The 17319-nt window shown below is 36.6% G+C and overlaps 1 protein-coding gene across 4 annotated transcripts in view; it reads right to left on the reverse strand.

Annotated features, from left to right (window-relative positions):
• Positions 1-2254: 2254 nt before the first annotated feature.
• Positions 2255-17319, reverse strand: part of Rbm27 (RNA binding motif protein 27) — a 72596-nt gene continuing 57531 nt past the window's right edge. For all 4 annotated transcript variants that reach the window (XM_005380677.2, XM_005380678.2, XM_005380676.2 and 1 more), the window contains 4 exons: positions 16566-16670; positions 16274-16465; positions 7902-8012; positions 2255-5464 (listed from right to left, as the gene is read on the reverse strand). In XM_005380677.2, coding sequence (XP_005380734.1) covers positions 5381-5464; positions 7902-8012; positions 16274-16465; positions 16566-16670 — 492 coding nt within the window. In that variant the 3' untranslated portion in view covers positions 2255-5380. The remainder of the gene's footprint in view (positions 5465-7901; positions 8013-16273; positions 16466-16565; positions 16671-17319) is intronic.

Raw genomic sequence — 17319 nt, forward strand, 5'->3', positions numbered from 1 at the left:
TAAAATAAAAATATCAGCTGTACAATCGATAGTAAGCCAAGGAACAGTTTTTGTGCTTTTATTTGGGCTGTGTGTTGATGTACATATTAGATTACAATGTTTCATCTGTGAAAAAGATTCAGTCACCACTGTAAGACTAAATTTTGCCTTCTGGAGCCCCCTACAGGCTCTAAATGCTTGAAGAATTGAATCCTCCAGTAAATAAATAGCCCTTTAGCTGGAAGGCAGTTCAGGAACTAGCAGTCAATAATCTATGCAGAAATAACATGTTTTCACAAATAGGCAGCATCTGGTCTAAGAACTCAAACTAAGCAGGTAAGCAACCCTCAGCCTTGAGACCACATCATCCTCCAGAAACTAAGTTCATTTGAGAATGTCTGTACTAGCCCTAATTTGCAACTGGGAAAAAAACACATGTTAAATAACAGCTGTCTCTGGGTAACCTAAGAAATGAAATCACAAGGACTTTAGAAAACTGTAAAAATATTTTTACATGTGTAAGGCTTTTACAAAGTTTGTTACCAATTTTATCAACAGAAACACGTCCAAGTGATTGAAAGGCCTGTCTTTCTATCCTCTGACAAAGAATTGAGGAAGTTTTGAACAATGAAGTGCTGAACAATAAACTCTAAATACTGAGAACTGATGGATCACTAAGTCAACGTAACTCCATAAAGTAGTTAGAAGACTTAACAGTGTTCTTTAAAAAGTTTTATCATTTTGATCTAAAACAAGCTAAAAAGCTGTTAGATTAAGGCCTTCTCTTTCACAAAAAGAACATAAACACAAAGCAACAATAACGCTTATCATGCTTATTTTAGGTTACCACAACCACTACCAAAAATAAATATCTTGCAAAAAATCAAACACCACTCTGACCTTAATTTCACCTGAATCAAGTCACCTGTCTCAGAAAGCTGCACAGTTTACTGTTAACCTCAGGGTGACTGCAGAACAGGTAAGAGACCAAAAGGCAAGTATCTGATCCTATTGAAAGAGCTCTTGGCAATAAAAGCAATTCAGCATAAATGAAAGTAATTCATGGCGTGCAGTTTATTAGCTTTTTTTCTGAGTCAGTGATGGTTGGCCCACTAATTAAATCTTTGAAAATAACAGTAAGTATAAATTGAGGTCTCCCTTGGAAGATAATATTGGTCCAATCTTACCTAAGGCAAGCCTGACTCTAATCTGGTATCTTATACACTGAATATATACCCATATCTGTACTGACTGTAACATAACCTAGATGAGGTAATATGCTAGGGCTCATGAATCAGTTTGTCACTGGCTTTAGCACAATGTACATCAAAATCAGTAAAACTGTCAATAAAACCAGTACTTTCTGTTAATGATCTCCACTTTGGTAAAACACCTGTTCCTGCTAAACGGATACAAGTATGTTTAGAATGTCTACCCCTACAAAGTCTCATGTTTATTATACACATGTATAGGGCTCGGGATAAAGCTCAGTGGCATAACTGCCTGCCTGGCAAGCATAAGGTCGTGAGTTCAATCTCCTGTACCGCAAAAAAAAAAAAAATCTATAGTATTACTCATGATCTAGTAGAAACAAATGGGCACAGTTTATGTGAAAAGAATGAAATAAAATTCACTCGTCATTCTTTAATGTTCTCCTGAAGAAGCTGAAACTTACAGAAAAATCCTTAGACTATGCATAAACACTTGAAGGGGAACTATTTATTTATTTATGGAACTTTGTAAGAGCAGAAATTTTTAAATGAGCAAGCAGGAGGAGCTAGACTTCCCTTCCCCAGCACCACGTGGTCCGCAGGATGTAGCCTTCTGCAACACTGCAAACCGTCACATCAGAACAACACGTCTGGAAGTAGTCTCTCCCTCATGTTCTTCCCTTTTCCCTACTTAGGAGCAATGTCCTTCCTCCTGTTGACAGGCAAACTGATTATCCTCAAAACATTAAAATAACTGTTTTCATAAAATGCTTTGTGCTTTGTATCTGGCATACTGATACCTACCTATGATTCAACAATATGGTTATCAAAGGTTACTTACAAGAACACTTTAACACCTTTCTCCAGGACTATCTTCTTGAGGGAATTATTCTACTGAATATTTAACAGCCAGTGAATTCACACCCAACCCTCACATTGTGTGACATTCTCACAGACATGAACCCAGCATAAAACACATGTACATACCCAGTACTCAGCCTCTCTCACAAGCAAGCATACACACACATTTTCTTTCTTTCCAGAACAAGCCAGAATTACAGCTCTTTTGGTGATTGTTATAATTTTTGGAATGGTTCATAAAATTTCCAAATTATTTTAAATTTGTAATACTTTTATCTTTTTTTTTCCGAATTGTGAACCATTCCATATTGTATCTTTATTGCAAAAGTCAACATGCTTCTTAGAAATTCAGATTGTAATCAATAAAACAAACATTACATATATGAATTTAAATGTATAAACAGTTAGAAATTCAACAATATCTCCTATTATACTATTACACAAGTTCACAATTTTGTAAAAACTATAATACAGGCATACTATACATCAAGAGGAACCACTATTCCTTTTCACATGATTTTTTTTTTCTTATTTAAAATAATGATCCATCACCATGGACCTTTCCCGCCTTAACAGGACTGTTTTCCAATTTATCATCTCAGCTGGTGACAATATTTTCCAAAAGTTACATGAAGAAACTGAGGGAATTCTGCATTCCTTAGGGTTAGCTTTTTAGACTTGGGCAGAAATTTATAAATGAGGCTGACCTAGCCAGACTAGTAGCTGTTATTGCTGACGAGCTACTTGTAAAGGTATCTTACACATGAAGAAGAACAGCGTAATCTGTCTCTGATGCTGTTATTTCTGTAAATGAAGATGTCAACAAAACAAACCACAGTATAACACTTGGGAACTGGAGGGTGGTGGTAAAGAAAAATCCCAAAGTGCAGGGATATGAATAAATACCTATTTTATGCTTTTAGTTTTTATTTATTAATCCAAATTTTCAATTCATTTTTGAGAACTAAACATTAGAATTCTTAGAAAGGACATTCTAAAAGTATTCTATTTCTATTTAAGCTACACTAAAAACCAAGTTTTACCCAAAGGACTTCAAAGCTTAATTAAATAAAAAAACAAACCTATCTGTTCTTCACTATAGCACCCTTGTCTTTCACTCCCTGCCTTCAATAACTAAACGTCAAAGAAATCTTCAACTCTCCCTACAGCAAGTGTAGTAAGATGTCAATTTTGAGGTTAAAAATCACATGAAAAGGAATCTCATTCTGTCAAACTGTCAGTCTACTGAAAATTTTCTTACAGCTCCATTAATTTACTGTAATTTTCAGTTTCCAAATACAAAAATACAACAATTCTTATTGAAATCTATACGCTGGTAGTTTTAGTACACAAAAGAAAAAAAAAAAACCAAACAAATTATTTACAAAATTATACAATTTAAGAAAAAACTTTGTACAAAAAATATATAAATCCTTTGTTCCCTCTATCATGTTTAAACTGTCAGGACTCAAAATATTCACCACAATGAATCTTTCAAAATATGTACTGACTGAGCCACAGACATTAAGAAAATTTCATTAGAGATGACGGAGGAGTGAGGAGCAAGATCGCTTATTCTAAGTTCCCCATTCTAACGTTTCCTTCTTTTATGAGCTTATTTCAGCTTCAGTGTTATCACAAATGTAATAATAACCTAGAAAGAGGAAGTTATTATGAAGAGAAAATTACATGAACGTAAAAACAACCCTGGTTTTGATACTTCATTCCAGGAAAATATGCAGAAGGAAAAAGATGATTGGAACATGGGATTTAACTTCCTATAGCTAAGTAAATCTAGAGTCCTGATGGTTTTAAGCTTCTTATTGAATAGTTTCTCTTTTGAGAAACAATCTTTACCTCAGGAAACAAAATCCTTGATATAGCGATAACCAAGAACTTTCTGAAGCCAATAGGAAATTTCAAAATTTCACACACACCACACACATATAAAAACACAGATGTGTGCATCCTTGAAAAAGTAACATCCTATGTACATTAATCATTTTATTTTCCCAGGGATCAGTACAGTGTAGTGTTGCTCCTCTGCTTTTCCATCTAACATTCAGAGCACAAGGACATAAATTTACATATATATTTTACTTAACAGATACTCTACACAGTGTACAGTAAAAATGCACACAGTAAAGGAAACTGTCTACTGAAGGATGCATGTGTCCATGGACAGCAACGAGCTACAAGACTGTGAAAATAGTCATCCAATCAGAGTCAAATTATGACTCCCATTTACTCTAGCATACCCAGCCTCCTATTCCACTCCCACTGTACCCCCAAGTCACCTCATCATTATGGTTTAAATTTAGGAAAAGAAATTCAGATACTTTTTATTCTTTTTTGCATCACTTAAAATCGAAGCTTTAAAAGAGAAAGAGAAATAAAAAGCTGGTGAACTTTCTCTCCCCCAAAATCTTTCCTTTATTCTTATCAAAACACTTACTTATCAATATGCTGGTTTAAACCTTTTATTGGGGACTGAATTTTGATGGCCCTGCTGTTTTACTTATCTCGATAATGGGTAAGTTACAGGCCTACTAATAAAAGGGGGGAAATGACAAAGGGGCAACAGGGAAAAGCCTTTTACATTCTCAGGTTTAAAAAATAAGACTAACTGAACAAATGGTCACTTAGTATCAACGCAAAAATCAGCAGCAAGGAAGTCTAGGAAGTAATACAACGAGAGGATGGAAATACCACAGAGCAAGCTACCATTGCCTTATTTAAGAATAGTTTGTTGTGATTTTCACTACACATAAAAACCCTGAAGAAAAAAAAAAGGAACAAAAACTGAGACTGAATACAAATTAGGCTCCTCCAGAGTAGAAAAATTAAATTTACTTTTCTTCCAAGACAACTCTTGAAAGCATCAGGGTATTTTAATTACAAATACCTCCTACTGTCTGATGACTCGTCCACAATAGCTAAGAGATTCCAGGTGACTTTATCATTTAGTGAAATTTTATCAGCAGATTATAATCTAAAATAAAATTTCTGAACACCCTGTCATTTACATCGTAATCCAACACCAAGAGCAACAAAACAGGTGGTGTGGAGAGTAAGGCTCTAGAGAGTATCCAAGTCATTCCTCCTATGGATCCTGGTAAGGTTAAAAGTCACTAGGCCTTTGGTGCTTTAATATATCATGTATAATTAATTATGAGATGTGTTTACAGAGCAAACTTGCTGTCCTTAAACCTACTGTGTTGAAAAGAAAAATAAAAAAAATTTTTTTGGCTCATTGACTTCTTTAAATAATTTTTAAAAGTTGTTCTTCTAAACAGTATTCCTAAAAATTATACAGCGTGAGTCAGATTTCATCTCCGCCATGAACGAGACTCATATTCATCTTCATCTTCATCATCATCATCGTGCAAGAACAAATCTGAGGTTTCTGTTTCCTGAAGAAAAGAGGACAAAATCCACTTAGTAGTACATAAACAGTCAATAAAAAGTCTTTAGGCCATAGGAAAAATAGACTAGTGCACAAAGCCCAGGCCAGATTCTCAAGTGAGGCATGTAAAGTATCTTTCAAAACAAGCAAGAAAAAGCCGATTCTGGACAGGCAGCAATGGTGCGTCTTCACAGGGTGCAGTGCAACGCTCTGGTACATTCCAACACTGCACATCCACCAACTCAGAGTACTGAGGTGGGGCATGATCTCTAAGGATTTTCATTTCCTTGGTGATGAGAATATTACAAATCCTTTCTGCGACCTATTTTGAGTTACACAATACTGGTGATCACAACTACCCTTCAGCACTTACTCTTCCTATCTAGCTGTGGCTTTGTATTCTTTAACCAAGCTCTCTCCATCTCAAGACATTTTAAAAACGGGTATGAATTTTTGTTCTCTGCTAATTTTGCAATTGTAGATCTCTCTAAAACCAGGAAAATATATTATGCAGACGTTTAACAGAAAGAGTTACAGAAAAAAATATGAGAAATGTCTCTCATAAATTATTATTATTTCATTAACTTAAAAATAAGGAAAATGGTCAAACTCCTAAATCTTTCCTTTTATAGTTATCCAATTAGTGAGGACTGAATGAATGTACTAGCTTCCCCATGATAATGTAGTTCACACTGGCTTTGAACTCACTACTAGCTGGCCTTGAACTCACTGAGATTCTCTTGTCTCAGCCTCCTGAGTGCTGGAATTACAGGTGTACACCACCACGCCTAGCTCATTCCAAATACTGACACAAAGTAGTACCTATACACATTACCAAATTATCAAGACTTTCTTTTAATATGGGGACCATGTCTGCTTTTATTATGTAAAATTACCCAGACAGGCAGAAGACATTTGATCAACTATAAATACTAGACATCTTTTTTTTTTTTGAGACAGGGTCTCACTATGCAGTTCAGGCTGGCCTTGAGCTCACTTTGTAGCCCAGGCAGGCCTCGAACTTGCAATGATCCTGCCTCAGCCTCCCGAGTGCTGCGAATACAGGCATGTGCCACCATGCCCAGCTTACCTGACATCTTTTAAAATCAAGAGGAAGCCTCAGAAATAATTTGTACCCCAAATGGCTACAGATGGCTGGGCTCCCTTGTGGTGTAGATCTGGGCCAAGTTTAAGAGTCTCTAATCTTCTAAGCTGTGAGTTTGTGGGCTTGTAGTCTGTCAATAAGAGATTAGAGCTTTGTGGTGCTTCCTAGCTCTTTTAAACAGTGATGTGATTGGCCTTCTATTGTTTTAGTGACATAATCATAGTGGGTAGGAACAAATCTACTTTCCCTCCTTAACCATCACCTTGGTGATTTCATTAGGAAAGGGATGCCATTATGTTTATGTACATGCCCAGAGCAGGTGGGCCCACCCTTCTTTGACTAGATTGAGTAGAGGAGCAGAGAATAAGGCCCTTAATTAACAGCTAACAACTGTTAGAGGCTGGCTTTATTATAGGTGAGTGATGGCAAACCTATGGCACACATGCTGCAACAGGCAGTTTGTTACTGAAAGCTCTACAAGGTTTGCCATCACTGTTATAGTCCTAAGTGAAATATTTTACAAGCTTTACTCCTGCCAGGTGTTGTGGCACATACCTGTAATCCCAGCACTCAGGAGACTGAGGCAGGAGGATCATTGTGAGTTCGAGACCAGCCTTGGCTACAAAGTGAGCTCAAGGCTAGCCTGAACTGCATAGTGAGACCCTGTCTCAAAAAAAAAAAAAAAAAAAAAAGGCAAAAAGCTTTACTCCTTATAAACTAAAAGCTTGGACAAAATACTTATTACTGACAAAAAAATTATTTACCCGTAGGTTATGCTGGCCAAAAACCAGTCTGATCAGACCCTTTTGCGAAGCTGTACTAGAAGGAAAAGGTGATGAAATGGATGAGGCAGGCATGGTTGCTTCAGCCTCTTCACTTGGCATAGATCTGGGTGGTTTAATGCCAGGTCTGGGGGAGCCCTGTTTGCGGTCCGAGTGTCTGTCTAGCTTGAGGGTCTCGTCGACTGCACCAAGGTGGGAAGTTCTTTTGTCCCAGAACTGTGTGTAGAAATCACAGTTCGGAGAGCATTTACCAGGGATGGGAGCACAGCTCAGTGGTCAGCTGTGCTCAACATGCCAACAGGCCCCAGCACCACAAAAGGAAAGAAAGAGCCTGCAATGCAAATTCTAAGGGTTCACTTGAGTAATGGAGAAATACAATAGTCAAAAAGTAAAATTAATTCCCATGTATTTTAAGAGTCTATGGCTTCTAGAATGGTCTTAACTGCATGCCTGAAAGAAAACCCCATATTTTAAAATTTATACTATTTAATGTTAAGAAAATTATGTAACTGGGAAATGATTTAATTCAACTCCTATTTTTCAATCACTGCACTTACCTCCTCCTTGACTTCTTCTTCCTCTGTCTCAGTGGATATAGATGGTACCTTGGGTTTGTGCCATGATATTTGCAGCCGACGGTCTTTGAATTTTGAACCTTGGTTTGCAGCCTAAAATATATTTTAGAAGAAAACGTAAGTTTGCAGTCATATTTACTAATGATTTCTTTAAATGATATCTTTAAATTTTGTGCTGATGTAGGGGATAGGGGTATTCTCTTAATAAGGTGGATCCACAAATCTAAAAATAATGAAGTCCCTTTTAATTAAGAGCAACTGTATGTTCTGATCTGCCTAAGATAGTCCATGGTTTACATATATGCCTGGTAAAATTTAGTATCTGTCTTGGTTGGAGTAAGTTACACAGTCAACCACTATAGAAGTCATGATGAGGACAGATATTCTCTTAATTGTTAACCTTTGACCTTCACATTCACATATGTATATTCAAACCTTAAAATATGTAATATTTTTTAAAAAGGTGAATCATCTCATGTCTACTCATTTCACTCCATCTCTCACAGCCCCTATTTGTTTAATAAAGCTCCTCCTACTTCCTTTCCTACAATACTATTCAAGACAAGCACACTCCAATTCATCTATGCATTCAATAAACATTAATTAGACACATTCTATCTAACTCAAGGTAATACTGCTTGTTCAAATGTGTTTCTTGGTTTTAACAGTACTTTCTAAATTTTTTTCTCTCCAATAAATTTCAACAGAAGCCAAAAGTTTAAAGACAAAGCAAAAGAGACAAAGAAGAGGATCTGAAGTTCCATGAAAGTAAATGTTTAGTCTTCCTTAAAGTTTCTCTATCAAAGATGATGGATTTAGAACTGGGTACAGTTTTCAAAAAAAACAGGGCAGGGGATATAGCTCAGCAGCACAAATGCCTGCCTGGCAAGAGCAATGATACCAAATCAGGACCTCTGAGTTTGATTCCCAGTACAGAAAGAAAGAAAGAAAGAAAGAAAGAAAGAAAGAAAGAAAGAAAGAAAGAAAGAGACACAACGGAAGAGGTCCTTTTCAATTTGGAGTTTCAATCTGGTCTGTCTAGGAAAATCACCAGCAAACCTTAAGAAGCATTTGCCCAATGTTTCCAAAGAACATGTGGATCACACCATGCAGACTCATAACAAGTCAACTACTTACTGCCTGTGTCATGCGACCTATGGGAAGAATCCCTGTCACTCTTTCTAAAGGCTGAACGCCTGTAACCTAATACAAACACTCTGACTAGTGGGATACACTAAACTGATGCACCAAAATGGTCCCGTCCAAAGATACACACTTACCACCGTTAAGGAATGTGTCAATAGGCACCTATGCCCTTATTTCTATCCTTTCAGCACCCAGCCCAATTAGAGATGCTGTCACTGCTTGTTTGGGTCAATGCTGTTATACTAAATTTGTAAGGTATGATAAAAATTTTGAAAGGTAGTCCTCCAAAAAAAGATAGTAATTTTGTCCTCCAGAAGGAATTTTAGGGCATTGTATGGATTATATACATATTACGGAAAGGACTAGAAATCTAATTTGACCTGCTCTGTATCCTACCTGACCCCTCTTCAGACAACATGATCCTCTACTCCCAGGTCACCATAGTGATGCTGAACTAAGTGTGGCCCCCAACCAGCACAGCACACTACATCCCAGAATACCTGCATTCAGGAAGCTCTTCCACCTCAGCCCCCTGAGAAGGTAGGGCTACAGGTGTGCATCACCATACCCAGGTAGAAATTTAATCTGTATGCTGTCTGCAGCTAAGAATGAATAACTCTATCTAACTTGTAAGAAATCAAAAAAGATTAGCAATTACAATAAAGATATATTCTAGAAGCTGGGCATAGTGGTGCACACCTATAATCCCAGCACTCGGGAGGCTGAGGCAGGAGGATCCTTGCAAGTTCCTGACCAGCCTGGGCTACAAAGTGAGCTCAAGGCCAGCCTGAACTGTATAGCTCGAACCTGTCACAAAAAGACCAAAAAAAAAAAGACACAGTCTAATGATACCAAATCAGGATCTCTGGTGAGAATCTAAAACTCATATGGTTCACTTGGCAATTCCACATATATCCACCAAAAATGTGTGTATATATGTAGTAAATGATATGCTTAATGTTCACAGTGTCCTGGGGATATGGCTCAGCAGCAGGCCCAGTGCCTGCCTGGCAAGTGCAAGGTCCGGAGTTTAACTCCCAGTACAATGCCCCCACCAAAAAAAACTGTTCAAAGCAACACTATTTATAAAAAGTATATTAAAATAACCCAAATACCTAACAAGGTAAAAGTAAAGTATATTTATACAATCTCTAATAATAATCCAATATATGAAAAAAAAAACAATCCAATATATGAAAGGTAATCAAAATATAAAGTATTTAAATAAAAAATATGACAGTAAAAGACCTTTCACACATTCTCACCGGCCTGAACCACATTAGCACGTGCATGACTGTCCCATCAAGCAGCTTGTACTGCTTAATGGAACAAGCAGTACCCCTGGTGGTTCAGGGCTGCCAGGCAGGGAGACATGCAAATTATGGCCCTGTTGTGAACATATTCCCCCTCCTCAAAATTCTCTCCTTTACTGAAAATACATTTATTCCATTTTTCTTTATAAGTCTTTTTTCTTTTTTTTTTTTTTTTTTACTTTGCACTGGGAATCGAGCTCGGGACCTTGCACTTGCCAGGCAGGCGCCTGTGCCACTGAGCTACATCCCCGGCCAGCAATATGTCTTTTACAGTGGTAAACTTTTTTTCATTTAAACATTCACTGTAGTTTTTAATTAAGTGTTTTAATTAATAACAAATAATATGCTATTCCTATAAAAGAACAATACATGTAGAAAGATTATCTTCAAGAAGATATATAAGAAATGGATACTAGTAATTGCCTCTGGGTAGTGAAATTTAAGTGACTGGACGTAAAAGGGACTGTACTCTTTTTAGTTTTATACATGTGTGTTGGCCAAGAAAATAAAGTTATTCAAGTTTTAAAAATACATAAATATGAACAGAATAACCATATACCATAAAGGAAAAGTTGTATGTAGTAGCCTAAAGTTATTTAAACTTTTTTAGCACAAGTTGCTCAGAGAAAAATTCACCTAGTTCAGCCATTTTCCCAGATCAGAAATGATGCTGAATCTATGCTGGTTCTCACTCATCAATCATCCGACCGGCAAAGATGAAGAAACAAATGCAAGTACTGCATGAAGGCAGAGACGCTCAGGTACTCTCATCCAGTGTCACTATTAGAAAAACACCCTTGAAGCGTTATTTGACAAGCTGTACTAGATTTTTAAATATGCATGCCTTTGATGCAATTATACCATTTCTAGGAACTTACACAAAGCAATGGTTCTCAAATAGACAAAAAACGTCACTCTATGCAATCTGAGTGTTCTGATTGTCACAAGGACTGAAAAACACTTACTGGCAAGTAAAAGGTGGCAGCCAGGGCCACAAACGTCTCAGTGAGCAAAACTGAAGTATCACACTCAGAAATGCCAAATGCAGTAAGATATGCATTTTTCATAATTGTGAAAATTATAAAATAATCTATCAACAGGGGGCTAGACACATAAAATATGACAATTATATGCTTAGATGCATAAACAAGAGGTTGTCCATTACACACTATGGGGGGGAGTCCAAAATAACACGAGTATATATACATACACACACACACACACATACATATATGTATATCGTAGTTAGGGGACCAAAAAATGCTCTTAAAAGTATAACTGATGGGATCTGAGATTCACAGTATGCTCTCCTTCATAACTTGTGTTGTTTGAATGTCCTAAGAGCAGGAGTAATCTTTTATAAAGTTATTTTTGAAATTGAGAGAAAATGAAGGTTTAGAGTTACAGAAAATTGTAAAGTTCACAGAATTACTATTCCCATATGTCACAACTACACCTAGCTACCAAAATTATATTTGTATCTAAAGAATCCTCTGCATAGTAAAGTGTATAGAAAAGATTAACTTCCAATCCCTTGTGACAGATGACAGAACCAGAAGTTCACAAAACATCTGCATTACTAAAAATGTTTGACAAAGTCTGATGAAAGTCAATCAATGAAGCCTATCCAGAAAAACTTACTGAAGTCAGAGAAAAGGTAACTTCTGTTCTAATAAACACAAAAGACAATTACATAACTAATTACAAGTTATTATCTCCACATACAGTAAAACTCTCAAATACATTTCCAGACACTTCAGAAACAAACACCCTACGTAGAGAGGCCAGGGGGTTAAGCTAACTTTATGTGAGAAGTCTTTCGTAATGACAGTACAAATACTCACTTGCCTTCTACAAAGTTTAGGAATAATGGGCAGGAAGTAAGAAGTCCTTGCCAGTAAGAATATACATATTATATTTTAGGGAGGGCACAGAAACTCAGATTTCTAAACTTTTTACTTTCTTTGGACTCAAAGGTCTTTGCGGCAAACAACGGACTGACTACATGTAACGAAGAAATTTCATGCCCTCACCTCTAATGACGGGGTGGCAATGACAGTAGGTTAGTATTTTACTTTTTGAAGACATAAATCCACATGAAAAGAAAAAAAGAGCACAACTAAGCCAAAAACTGGGCTCCAGCCCAACTGGGCAACATAGTAATTTAGTAAGACCCTATCTCAAAATAAAAGTTTTTAAAAAGGGGCTAGGAAATGTGGCTCAATGCAAAGGCCCTAGGTGTAATCCTGTGTGTGTGTGATTCTCTTTTTAAAAAGTTCTTTCTGAACTTACTAATCCTAATTTTTAAAACATATAAAATTCTATCCACATAGCACACAATATTTTAGATTTTAAACCAAAATTTTTATTTAAATATTTAATATACAAAGTAATATAGTAACAAACACCATGGGTCAGTATACTACAGCTCTCCAGGCTAAAAATGGTCTTGCTTTTTCTCTATTTTATGAAATAGGGTCTCACTGTATTGTCACTTATGGTCTCAAAAAACTTGTGGGCTTGAGCAATCCTCCTGCTTCAGCCTCCCGAGTACCAAGGTACAGGCAAACACCACCATCCTGGGCTCAGCAACCTGTTTCTGATGGCTCCTTAAGCTAAGAATGGTTTTTATTTTTTAAGATTATTAAATGGAAAAAAATGAGAAAGAAGTAGAAGAGGAAAGAGGAAAAAGGAACAGTGGAAAGAAGAATCTTCTATTAAAAAAATTCTGCCAGGGGCTGGGGATTTAGCTCAGTGGCAAAAGCGCCTGCCTGGCAAGCGCAAGGTCTTGAGTTTGGTTCCTGGTACTGGAGGAAAAAAACAAAAAAAAAACAAACAAACAAACAAAAAAAAAAATTCTGCCAACTTTGATATATGCTATTATTTATATATTAATGTATACATTGTTAGTGTTATAAACATTGTATATTAAATATTCTATAATTTATATACACTTAAATTTATTTTTTGTAGTATTGGGGATTAAACCCAGAACCCTCAAGGGTGCTATGCAAACACTCTACCACTGAGCTATACTCCCAACTCTTTCATTTTAGTTTACATATATATATTTTTTTCTTTATGTACGTATTGAAGACCTAAAATCCCAAGATCAACACATAGCCTCAAATTTTCTCTAAAATTTAAATTTGGCTTAAAAAATATACAGAATAAAAATACTAATGGTTCATCCTAAAAGGGAACTTCAGGTAAAAAGTCTGATTTTAAAAGTATTAAGTAAAAAAAAAATGAATCAAGTTATACCACGTACAGATACAAATTCCCTATGATAAATGTGATCATTATGTGTACCTATAATGTACCAATAAACTTAATTTTAAAAAAAGTAGTAGCTGAGCATGGCAGCATACGCCTATAATCTGAGCACTTGGAAAGCTGAGCCAGGAGGATTACCATGAGTTAAAAGCCAGCCTACAATACATAGTGAGACCCTGTCTCAAAAAACAAATGAACAAATGAGAAGAGAAGAGGGGAGAGAGCGGGAAGGGGGGGATCGACAGATGGAGGGAGGAGGGAGGGAAGGAGGGCTCAATGGACAAAATAAATAAGTACCTACAAAATATACAAAATAAGTAAGTACCTACAAAATACACAAAATAAATAAGTACCTAAAAGGAAAAGAATTTACAAAGTCTTGAATTCCCAGGACAATTTAATGTATTTTCACTTCTAGTGCATGTGTAATTTTGCATCTTACTTAGCAGTCAATCCTGAAAATTTTCTCATGTCATTAAATAGTCTTCAAACTGTGTTTTTAATAGCAGCTAAGTACTGTTGAACAATTATGTGGTTCCCACTTTCACTACCAACACCGCCACAATGAGAATTCTTGTAGGTATCATTTGTGTACAACCATAATTATCTCATGATAAATTCTTAATAGGCATATTAGATACAAGAACAAACTTTGAAGGACTCCAGAATTAATTTCTTGCACTCCAGAAAGGTTCACTAAAACCTATCATTTTTTCATACAAATATAACTCATCCATCATCCTTCCACAATTATTAAGGATAGGAAAACACTGCAAGTACAGATTTTATTTTGGCCTTTATGAGATATAAAGTACTTTAAAAAGAGTCTCCTTTACTTTTGGTAAATACAATACCATACCAAGATTATTTAGAGAAAGTACACTAACTGCCCAAGTATCTATTACTCAGGTATGTTGGTTCCTAGTACCTAAGATCATCAGCCAGCATCCTATTCCATCTCCCCCAAATAAGCCCTACTTCAAAGTAATGGCTCTGTTTTGTTCTTGAAATTACCTCATCCACTTTAGCTTTGTTCGTTTCTTCTCTAAATGCATATATACACCTATCATTAAAAGTCATATTGCAAACTGATCAAATGTATTTCCATAAAAAGTAGTTATTATTGAAAGTTCTGGAACAGGGCCAGGCATGCTGGCACACTGCAAGACCCTGTCACAAAAAATAAAAACAAACAAACCAACAAACAAAAAGATCTGGAATGCGTCTATTTAGTTTACATGGAAAGAAATGGTTCATATGGAAAGATATCCATATGAACATGACTACTTGAGTCAAAAGTTACACATCTACCTAAGTTTCCAGTGACATTCAAGATGGAATTCCTGTGTAAAGCAAGTACCTATTTTTTATACTTTCTAAACTCAAATTCATAATAATTCTGCTTCACATAATGCAGTATCACTTTACCATAGCTGATACTGAGTCTAAATGCCCAACTTATTTGGCAAAGAGACTGTAATTTTATATGCTCAGCAGTAAGACAGAAAAACCATAGCAGTCTTCAAAATATTCCACACTTCTTTAATAATCCATCCATGTATTAACTTCAAAAGAAGTCACTCAAAGCTATTTTCCAATTTTATAAAAAAGGAAAAAGAAGTACCACACTAATAAAGAACCAGGTCAAGAGTAAACTGGTCCTAGCAGATGACTCTCAAATCTGGACCCTGTAAAAGCCTTTCAGTGTCTCAGAGGCAGGGTAAAACAATATTAATAAACATAAAACTAATAACAATACTTGGGGGAGAAGCCTTGCTCCTCATGATTTCTCTTATCATCTTTAACATACAACAGGGCTGAAAATATTTTCTCTCGAAACAGTTCTCTGAGAACACAGAATCTGTTTATTTTGGTTCTGGTCTGTACTGACTCTGTAACCGTGACGTGAAGCCCTGGCTTTCACCTGTGAACACTAAGTTACATACGGACATAGTTTCGGACACTCACAGTTATTTAACATTAAATGACAGCACATACGAAAATGTCTCCGCTCAGGAAGTACTTACTGATCAAATTAATAAGCAGCTGGAAGGAGAACTACTCTGTACATGTTCAAAAGAATAAAGACATTTGCCCATAGCAAATCTCTATCTGCCTGTTTGCTTAAAAGTGGCCGGTACTGCATATAGAATATAACTAGGGCTGGGGATTTAGCTCAGCGGCAAAAGCGCTTGCCTGGCAAGCGCAAGGTCGTGAGTTCGGTTCCTAGTACTGGAGAAAAACCAAAAAAAAAAAAAAAAAAAAAAAAGAATATAACTAAACATGCTTGCCATTCTAAAATAAGTTTTCTTTGAATTTTTGCCTCTATCCCAGTTATTCTCACTTATCAACTACAAATATCTGTAATAGTCCTGAGGCAAAAATCAAACTTAGCTTTCAGACAACTTGTCACTACAAATACACTTACGTGGAGAGTCTGGAATTACAAAGCAAAAGCTAGTCCTTGATCTCAAATATATTAGTAACAATTTGCTAGTATCTATGTTTCTACAACTCGATTTTCTAATCTGTAAGACATTTGTTACTGATACAGAATGCAGCAAAGAAAATGCTGAATATAGTGTTTCTAGGATTAGCATTTGCTGCTTTAAAACTTACTGAGAAATGCTGAAGTAATTCGTCTTTTTCTTCCTCAATGAACTCCCGCACGCTGAGTGCTTTGGGGCGGTGGTCCACCACCATGTGATTCAGCGAGCCTCTCCCTCTCCCTCCGCGGCCTCGGCCCCGGCCTCGCCCTTGACAGGACATGGTCTTGCCTCGACCCACAGGTAAAATGCCTAATCGTGCAGCCTGAAAAGCAACACAGGGCCAGAGTAATGATGTGCACTAGCACACTATACCTTGGAAAACAGAGGAAGAGAAAACTATTTTTTGAAATGTTAAATCTCACCTCAACCTGTAACTGACTGAGTTTTTTCCGTAACTCTGTTGTGTCTTCTCCTGAGGACAGCCTCTTGTGGAGGTCCAGTTCAGTATCTAGTAACTCTTTCTGAGCCTTTTGGAAAAAGAAAGAATAAAGGGGTACTTTTTAAAAATAACTTCCAAGATCTTATCCAGAACGTGAGTTACATAATGACACATATTTCTTTTGGGAAAATCAGCAAGAGGAGCTAATAAACATGAGTGCTTTAAGGAAAGTAACTTTACAGATATGATACTGCAAATATATAGACAGCACAATGATATAACTGGAAAATAGTGAGTATAACGTGGGCCAAAAATTATGGCCCTGGGAATAGTCACTTCAGTTGAGGGAGTTGAGAATAATTTTCACACTATTAAAGTACCATAAAAAAGTCGACTGTGGTGGCACATGCCTATAATCCCAGCACTCGGGAGGCTGATGCAGGAGGATCAGTGTGCACTACATAGTGAGACCATCTTACAAAAAAAAACAAAGCCACAAAAATAAAGTATCATAAATGAAACACAAAGGGGAAATAAATTATATAATAGTATACATGTAACAGCTACAGCTGGTCCTGATGGCTTACACTTGGGGGTGGGGCTAAGGCGGGGGGATCAGTGCGAGTTCAAGGCCAGCCTGAGCTATACAATAAGTTAGTTTAAGGCCAGTCTCAAAAAGCAACAAAAAGCTTACAGCTTCAGAATTACTTTCAGATGGAAGCCCTGTAACTGTTATC

This window comes from Chinchilla lanigera, unplaced genomic scaffold, assembly GCF_000276665.1.
Source record: "Chinchilla lanigera isolate Chin_1 unplaced genomic scaffold, ChiLan1.0 scaffold00014, whole genome shotgun sequence".
Taxonomy (NCBI): Eukaryota; Metazoa; Chordata; class Mammalia; order Rodentia; family Chinchillidae; genus Chinchilla; species Chinchilla lanigera.